Genomic DNA, 9,435 nt, shown 5'->3' with positions numbered 1-9,435 from the left:
CACCACGCCTCCATCAGTCAGCTGCTTTAATTCTACTGCTACTACGACTCCCGATTTGGTTTTGATTGTACTCATTGATTTCATTCCTTTGTGCCCAAACGTACCGGCCGGCGGTGGTTCGTGCGCAAGGGGACCAGGCTGGGCAGAGGCCAGAGGCGGGTCCACAGAACCCGGTGCCAGTGGGGATTTCCTTGCACTCTACCTCCGGATTCTCCTCAGTCCTCCCCCCTTCTACCTTTTGCAATCAAATCCTACCGAGAACTTGGATTTCGAAAACTGGTATGTTCTCAACACTTGTTTTCATTGTTTCTTCACTCTACCAATATTATTTCTTTATTTTGAAATGCATCCGTGATGTATACACTAAAACGCTAAAAATTTATAAATGAAAAACTCACGTGTACATCGTCGCATTCTACGTGCCCACAAGGTCTTTCCACGAAAAATCGATTTACCGTTTAGACCGCGTGAAAAAGACAATATTTGATGCTAAATTTTTTTCACAGATGTACAAACACATAGTAGATTAGAGAGATGTACATGCAAACAAATTTGTTTGTTTTTTCCTGGACAATTAAAAGTATGTTTATTGGTAGGGAAAGCATATGCACCCCGGAGCCGAATTGAATTTTCGGTTACAACTGGCAACAATAACATGACGACAAACATGGACAGACTACCAACAAGGTTCCTCGCCTCTTTTCTATCCTCTCCTCTTAACCTTGTCACATGCCTGCTATGTTGGATATTTGTACAAAATAAACATCAACCAAGCCTTTGTTGCTCTGCCTCGCTCTGCGATCACGGATCCTCCAATCCTTTTCTACCACACTTTGATGAACTCTTGTTTCCTCCCATGCTTGGTCTTCGTCTATCCATTGTCCGATTGAGAATCTAATGCATTTCCTTCATGCAAATAGTCCACATATTCTACAATTGTTCCTTTCTAGTAAAAAAGCGACGTCTCGCATGTCGCTTTACTTCTCACCCTAGTCTATGATCCAATCTTAATCTGAATAGGGTGCGAGTGATCTTCACCCATGACTCTAACATCAGTCAATATATCGATGTGTCGTCGTTGCATCTACGGAGAGACAAAGAAACTATGTGTGTGTGTGTGTGTGTGTGCGCGCCGGGTGAGGGGGCAGCGGTTTCTATTCTAGCAAAATAACGAGTTTTGTTACCTACATTTTGACTACATGCCAAGTGAGAGAAAACATACGTGACAAGGGTTGCCTTTGGAACTACAGTTTGACTATATTCCCAGTGAAAGAAATCACAAGTGACGAGGATTGCCTTTGGAGCTACAGTTTTGTGACCTATTTGACTATGCATAGTGAAGAAAAATCAGCGAATCCATAAGTGATTAGCTTGTACTTTCTTTGTTCAGAATTACCCCGCTTTCTAAGTTTAGTTGAAATCTAACTTTGTAAAGTTTAACAAAGTATGTAGGAAAAAAAATATCAATATCTACAATGTAAAAACTATTGTATATCAGAATCGTTATAAAGTATATCTTAAATTATATGCACTTTATATCATTAATGTTGATATTTTTTCTTATTCTTGGTCAAACTTCACAAAATTTGAATTTTACTAAACTCAGAACGCGAGGTAATTATGAATGGAGGGCGTACTTGTCTCGGACTACCAGACTATGGCCTTGTTCGATTTCACAGATTACGGGAGGAATTGGCAAGAATTGGATTGAGAAATTTTAAATTGCACCTAAATTATAATTCTTGCCAGTCCCTCCCAATACACTCCAACAAACTTGAGTAGTGTATTAAGTGAACAAGTGGATTATCACAATCCCATAAAAAAAAGTGTATTAAGTGAAGTGGATTATCACAATCCCGTTTGGCTCACCTATTTTTTGATATATTTTTCTTCATTCTGTTTTTCCGTATTTTGGGGCTGATAACTTTTCACAGTAGATTAGCAACACTTTGAACAATTAGACGGTCGGCCTAAGTTACTCTAAATTATTTTCGAAATGAAAAAGTCAGCGAAGGTAAGTAATCGAGATGCCTCATTGCCACATCTTGTAGGGGCGCCTCTGCAAAATCTCTCCCCAGAAGAACAGAGCCAAAAAACCCTCCTCGGCCTCTGCGTCTCCTCCCCCGACCTGGCCATTATTTATCCCCTCCTCCTCTCGCCACCAACGGCCTCCGTCTCCTCCTCCGCCGCCGCCGGATTCGCTCCCGCTACCGGCCGGCACTACCCATTCCCGCACCACCACCGCGGCCGGCCGGCCGCCGCCATCCATCTCTCCCTTCCCACGAACCTGGTCAAACATCACTAACGCCTCTCCCCAGCAGCAGGTCCACGCATCGGCCGCCCCGCGCGCCATCCACCTTTGACTCCCCAGGTCCAGATCTAGGCCCCCGATCCGAGGAGCGATGAACGGAGGCATCGCCCCACCGTCGGCGGCCGCGGCGCCGGCGCCGACGCCGAGCCACCGGCGGCTGCCGGACTTCCTCCAGAGCGTGAACCTCAAGTACGTGAAGCTGGGCTACCACTACCTCATCACCCACCTCATCACGCTGCTGCTGCTCCCGCTCATGGCCGTCATCATCCTCGAGGCCGGCCGCACCGACCCCGACGACCTGCGCCAGCTCTGGCTGCACCTCCAGTACAACCTCGTCTCCGTGCTGCTCCTCTCCGCCGTCCTCGTCTTCGGCGCCACCGTGTACGCGCTCACCCGCCCGCGCCCCGTCTACCTCGTCGACTTCGCCTGCTACAAGGCGCCCGACCACCTCAAGGTCGGCTTCGCCGAGTTCCTCCGCCACTCGGCGCTCTGCGGCTTCTCCGACGACGCGCTCGACTTCCAGCGCAAGATCCTCGAGCGCTCCGGCCTCAGCGAGGAGACCTACTGCCCGGAAGGGATGCACGCCATCCCGCCCGAGCCCACCATGGCCAACGCGCGCGCCGAGGCCGAGTCCGTCATGTTCGGCGCCCTCGACAACCTCTTCGCCGCCACCGGCGTCAAGCCCAAGGACGTCGGCATCCTCGTCGTCAACTGCAGCCTCTTCAACCCGACGCCCTCGCTCTCCGCCATGATCGTCAACAGGTACAAGCTCCGGGGCAACGTGCGCAGCTTCAACCTCGGCGGGATGGGCTGCAGCGCTGGCGTCATCGCCATCGACCTGGCCCGGGACATGCTGCAGGTGCACCGCAACACCTACGCCGTGGTGGTGAGCACGGAGAACATCACGCAGAACTGGTACTTCGGGAACCGCAAGTCGATGCTCATCCCCAACTGCCTGTTCCGCGTCGGCTGCTCGGCGGTGCTGCTCTCCAACCGCGGCGCCGACCGCCGCCGCTCCAAGTACAGCCTGCAGCACGTGGTGCGCACGCACAAGGGCGCCGACGACAAGGCCTTCAACTGCGTGTACCAGGAGCAGGACGACGAGGGCAAGACGGGCGTGTCCCTCTCCAAGGACCTCATGGCCATCGCCGGCGGCGCGCTCAAGACCAACATCACCACGCTCGGCCCGCTCGTGCTCCCCTTCAGCGAGCAGCTGCTCTTCTTCGCCACTCTGGTCTCCAAGAAGCTGTTCAACGCCAAGGTGAAGCCCTACATCCCGGACTTCAAGCTCGCGTTCGAGCACTTCTGCATCCACGCCGGCGGCCGCGCCGTGATCGACGAGCTGGAGAAGAACCTGCAGCTGCAGCCGGTGCACGTGGAGGCGTCCCGGATGACGCTGCACCGGTTCGGCAACACCTCCAGCAGCTCCATCTGGTACGAGCTCGCATACATGGAGGCCAAGGGCCGCGTCCGCCGCGGCGACCGCATCTGGCAGATCGCCTTCGGCAGCGGGTTCAAGTGCAACAGCGCCGTCTGGCACGCCCTGCGCAACGTCAAGCCGTCGCCCAACACCCCATGGGACGACTGCATCCACCGCTACCCGGTGGAGCTCGTCGACGGCTTCCCCGCCCACAGGCAGCAGCCGCAGCAATAGCATCCACATCCATCTCCATTACCGGAGCTCCAGATACAGAAATTCAGCATGGATCGATTCAAATCCATATATGGTTGGTTACCAGTGACATAATTAGTGTACTGCAGGAATCTCCAGGCTTGCTGCGAGCCTGCTCTGATCTGATCTGTATGCAACACTCCGTACTCGTCTTCACCATTGGATTGTTTGGTGGCCTGAGTACTTCAGGTTCAGGGATCTGGTGGTTCATCCTGTTTGGGAGAGCCTGGGTCCACACCCTGCCCTGCCCCTGTGGTAAGTTTTACAATAGCAGAGATTGTTGATGAGGTCAAGGATAAACAAACCTGTGGTGTTGTTGTATGTACATTTGTCTCTTTTAGCCATTGCTGCCGATTTATCATTCACTAGACAGTGGTCCATTGGAGGGGCCAATCTTTCATTTTTGTTACAAGGGAAAATGGATTCATGCTAATGACAAATACCGTCTTGGTTCTGTCGACTGAACGATGGAGCATGCATTTGTCATGTTCCATCGATTTTTTCTTCTGCTTCATTTGCTATGGTACTGACCTTGATATTTATACATTGCACTGTTTTCCTGAGTTTTTTTTTTTTTTTTTGCATCGTATCCTTTCTGTATGAAAATCAGCTGGCAATGCTGGCATCTTCAACTGTTCCCACTTGATCAGAGCCCGAATCGTCTCATGTTTTGTGTGCTTATTAGTTGGTAGAGCTCGTACTTTCCTTTAGCATTCTACTAAGAAGATGATGCTACCAATTGTGAAACTTAAACAAGAACTGAAGAACATACGACCACCATCGACATCAGTTTCATCATGTGTTGATGAATTTGTTGATTCTGATTCTTTCTTCAGAACTTTGCTATTACCACGCTCTTTGATTTAGTAGACTACTTATATCATATGAATAGTGCTTCGGATAACCGAACTCTTGACTGCAACATCATCTGTAGACTGGAGGGGATTTAGTGCCCATACAATTCATCTCTATTAACTAGCATTCCAGTAAACAGAACATGCGGATGTCTACTGTACTTTGTTCTTTAATTTGTAAAAGACTGTACTTTGTATGATACAAAACGAAATATCAGATTATACCTTTGTAGTTAAAAATGGCATCCGTGTTCTGCTTTTATTATGCACGTTAGCTGTTGGTCCGATTTTCTGTATGAGGTAGCTCAACATTGCATCAAAATAGACGGGTTCCTTCCCTTTTAACTGAATCTGGAAAGTGTAAGAAAAAAGTTGCAATCAGACTGCAACTAACCCTGTATCCATGTGGAACAATCATCTCATCTCATCTCGCACTGGGACAAACTTTCTGCATCAATCAGATGATTCAGATCCTAATCTGCATCACGTTCTCTGTATCAGGTCAAAAACCGCACCATGCCAAGCTACTGCCAAGGTGGCCCTGTGACCTGCATGGTACCGAGCTGTATATTCGTAGGCAAGTGAACTATTCTTAAGGTATTTGACAGACGACTTGGGGCCCTTTTGTTGTGGCTTTTTTTTGCTTTTTTTGGTTTTTAGATTTTGGAAGCCAAAAATAAAGATCCTATTCTTTTTTGGCTTTTGCCACACCCAAAAAGCCAAAAAAAGCCACAACAAAAGGGCCCTTGGTCAGGCTTGGCATGGCAATTCAAATCCTTTGACTGACCCTCAAAACAACACAGGATGGGCTCACCTCAAAAGAAAATGAACTGTTTTTTTTTTTGAGAATAAGAAAATGAACAGGTCGACTCCTTTGACCGGAGTACTGCAGACGGCAAGCCCGGGTAGTCCAGTACTTGGTGGGCTGTCTTGACGTTATCCAATGGGCTCCAAATTGGGGGTACAATACAAAGATGCGGCGTTGGGCGCAATGTACGGTGGGACCTGGTCGGCCGGAACAGTGTGCAGCACACCCTAAAAAAGGTAGCAGTGAAAACCAACCTGGGAGTCGTGCACGCCCAACCCCCAACCCTAACCTACCGCCCCCCCCCCCCCCCCCCCACGCCTCCTAACCCTCCCGCCACCGCCGCCGGCAGCGCCGCCGGGGCAAAGATCTCGGGGCGTGGCGGCGGCGGGGGCTTCTCCTCGTAATGCGTCGGGAACGGCGGCCAAGGAGTCTCTCACGCGGAGGCAGCCCTTCCGCCTCCTGGGGCAGCGGCGGTCGGACGAGGATGGAGGGGCGGCGGCGGCCCTCCCGGGGTCGATCCAGCTACGGGCTGCGGCCTCCCCGTCTCCCATCGGCGTCATGCCAGCGGTGGTGGCTGGTGGAGGCGGACATCGCCTTTCCCTCCGTCTCTTGCCGGTGAGGGGCGATGATCTTGGGCTTCTCCCGCGGTACGAGGACGCCCGGGGAAGTAGCCTTGGGTACGACGGTGGAGGTGACGCTCTTCTTCGCCGGAGAGGATCGGCCTGTGGTTGGTGGTGGTGGATCTATTGATCTATCACCGCGTTCTGGCGGCGAGATGGAGGATCTTGGTAGCCGGCGGTGGCGTTGCCGGTGGAGGGTTGGAGTGGCCAGCCCAGGGTGGTCGCCGACGTGGGGGTCCGACCTGAATAAAGGCGGCGGTCCTAGGGCCTCTCTTACATGAAGAGGAGGACCTACCGGAGGCCTGGACTCGTGATCTGGCCGGAGTGTTGAGTTCCGGAAGGCTCCGCCGGCGAATGTAACAGTGCTTTTGCCTGGAGTTTGTTGGTTCGGTGGTATTCGGTCGTGCGCACCCATGCTTTTATTCCGATCGATTGGTTATGGAGGGAGCGGCGTGAAGCTCTTTTTCTGTCTTGACATCAAGTGACTATGGAACCATGATGAAAGTCGGAAGAAGAGAATTTCATGAAGGCTGGAGGGGAGGACTAGCTAAGGGAGGTTCAAGTCTCCGCGCTGTTGAGGGACTTGCTTGGTGTTCCGGGCTTCACAGCAGCAGTATGAAAGTGGGGGCGACAACACGGGTGAAGTTCAGAGTCATACTTTTCAGGGTGAAAACCCAAGGTCTGGCCTTAACTAGTTGTGCCTAGCAATGATCTTGTTGAAGGCATTGTTTTGAGAGTGGGGACTATCTTCAGGATGAAAATCTAAGATCTTTGATCGGGCGACAACGGTGTTAGAGCATTGTTCCCTTCTTGGAGGCGTCGCTTTTGGAGAGTCTGTATTTCAGGTGTTGTCTTGGCGGTGGATGTATTGCTGTTGTTAGATCCGAGATACTGTAACGGGACATTTGTTTCTTAGTTTTTTTTTTTGGCTGTGTGCATCCGTTGTGCCATTAGGGTGGTGCGTTATTGCAGAGGCTGGGTGTAATTGGTATCTTTTGATATTAATATATTCCCTTTATCGAAAAAAACGGTAGCAGTTTGATGGGCCACGGCCCATCAGATCATGTACGTTTTCTCTTCTTTTCTCTGTTTTTTTGTTGTTTCTTTTAAGTTATTTTTTTCATTTTTAGAAATTTAAATATTATTTCACAAATAAAAAAATTGGATTTTTTTCCAAATTTGAACATTTAAAAAATCTGAATAAATTCAAATTTTGAACAATTTTCAAAATATACACATTTCTAGAATTAAAACTTTTTTTTCAAAAAAGTTATTTTCCATAATTTGAGCAAATTTAAAATCTGGACGAATTTCAAATATGATTAAATTTTTAATTTTGAACGAATTTCAGGACAAATTTCTAAATTTGAGCAACCGTGAAATTCGAACATTTCCAAAAAAAGCAAAAAAAAAACCCCAATCAGAACCTAGAAACCAAAATAAACCAGAAAAAAGTCACGGACTATGGGCCGGCCGATAACACAAAAGAAGGGGTGTGCGGCGACAGGTAACCGCCGACCTGGTTGGTGTATATGATTCGCCTAATGTACGTTTCAGTGAGAAAACCATTTTCATCAGAAGTTAAAAGTGGCACATTTATGGAGGTGGCGTTTTGGCACACGCGTGCATATGCACCTATTATAGAAAATAATAAAAAACAATTTTAAAAATGTCAAAAAATCTGACATAAAATTGTTGGTATACATCGGGACATTCTATGTTCGTTCACAAATTTTCGTGGAAAAATAACATTTTGTGTGATGTGTACAAAAAAGACAAAAAAAATATCTTGTATGTAGTCATGTTACAGCATCAAAATTTGTCTTTTTTACAGGAGCCACATAAAAAGTTTTTTTTTTTTTGAAAACTTGTGCACCAACATAAAATGTCTAGATGTACATGGAAAAATTTAGTTTAGAATTTTTTGACACTTTGAAATATGGATTCACATAATGAGAGCATATGCTCCTATGAGCCAAATGCATTTCCCCATATTTATATAAAAAAGAAGTTTAAACTACCTCCCTCCTGATTATGCAGACCTAGCTAGCCGACGCATTCTCCAGGCCATCAGGAAAACAACCTCCACCATAAGTCGGTTCCCCATCCTCCGGTTGGCCTCACCGGCCCCATGGGGTGGGGAACCTGATCCATGAGTGGAGTTTTCAATATATTAAATAAGAGTTTTGGTACCCAATCTTCCTTTCGACCTCCACGCCAATGGAGAAGGTATCGTTTACAATAAGTAATCTTCGAACCTTTGTTCGATGACAAGATCTTCTTACAACGGTCAATGGTGGTGTTGGAAGGTTAAATTTTCTAGTTATGGTCTGGTAGACAAGGAGCAACAACTACCACCGGGCCGGAGCTCGCCGAGCAACCTCCAAACCCGTATCGTCGCCGCAAATGAAGCATCACCAAGAACTAGCTCCAATAGACAGAGGCTCTCAAGCCACCGTTGTAGCCCCGAGCGGTGCCTTCAAGAAGGGAAATGACGTCGTGATGCCGCCACTGCCCAAACAGGGGATAGGATTTTCACCCAGGGCAGGGGTGGGTGGGGGAAAAGGGGATCTCGACGAATCCTACAAGGCGACGACATCGTGGTCACCACCGGCCAAGGGATCCCCCCGGTCCCAAAATCCCCACCACCATCCACCCAGCAAAATCACCAGATCTGGCGGGGGGGCTAGAGTTTCACCTGCCAGGGATGGAGATCTCTCTAGATCTGCTACCAAGGGCCGACTGGAGTTGTCGGCATGGAGAGAGGCGCATCAGAAGAGGAGGGTGGCGCAGATCAACATCCTCACCCCCGGTGAGCCCACAGTGACCTTCCTCCATCTGGCCATATGCCGGGAACCAGAGGCCACAGCCAAGAGCCAAATCCTCGCCACCCTCTTCACCGGCCCACGACCTTCGGCCGGCAACGCCGCTGGGGGAGACGAGGAGGGGGAGAGGGGAGAGGGGAGGGAGAATGGGGGCGGCAGCGTTCTAGGGTTCGCTCTCTCGGTCGCTTGGAGGTGTGACATGAGAGGAGCAGAACGTTCTTTTCCTGAATCCCACCACTGATTCCCTATTTATCACATTTATTTGAAGTTGATTCCTCTTTTGATGGTTGAGGCCGTATTTTTCCATGCTGTTTAATGTGTACATTTCCTTAACTACTAACACCG

The 9,435-nt window shown here is 49.1% G+C and overlaps 1 protein-coding gene across 1 annotated transcript; it reads left to right on the top strand.

Moving 5' to 3' along the window:
- The first annotated feature begins 2,119 nt into the window (after positions 1–2,119).
- On the top strand, positions 2,120–4,139 carry LOC127327681 (3-ketoacyl-CoA synthase 4). The gene has a single exon (XM_051354464.2). The coding sequence runs from the start codon at positions 2,403–2,405 to the stop codon at positions 3,963–3,965; it is 1,563 nt and encodes a 520-aa protein (XP_051210424.1). The 5' UTR covers positions 2,120–2,402; the 3' UTR covers positions 3,966–4,139.
- Positions 4,140–9,435: the final 5,296 nt, after the last annotated feature.

This window comes from Lolium perenne, chromosome 1 (assembly GCF_019359855.2).
Source record: "Lolium perenne isolate Kyuss_39 chromosome 1, Kyuss_2.0, whole genome shotgun sequence".
NCBI lineage: Eukaryota > Viridiplantae > Streptophyta > Magnoliopsida > Poales > Poaceae > Lolium > Lolium perenne.
The sequence above is the reverse complement of the archived record's forward strand: the minus strand, read 5'-3'. Positions and strand labels throughout refer to the sequence as shown.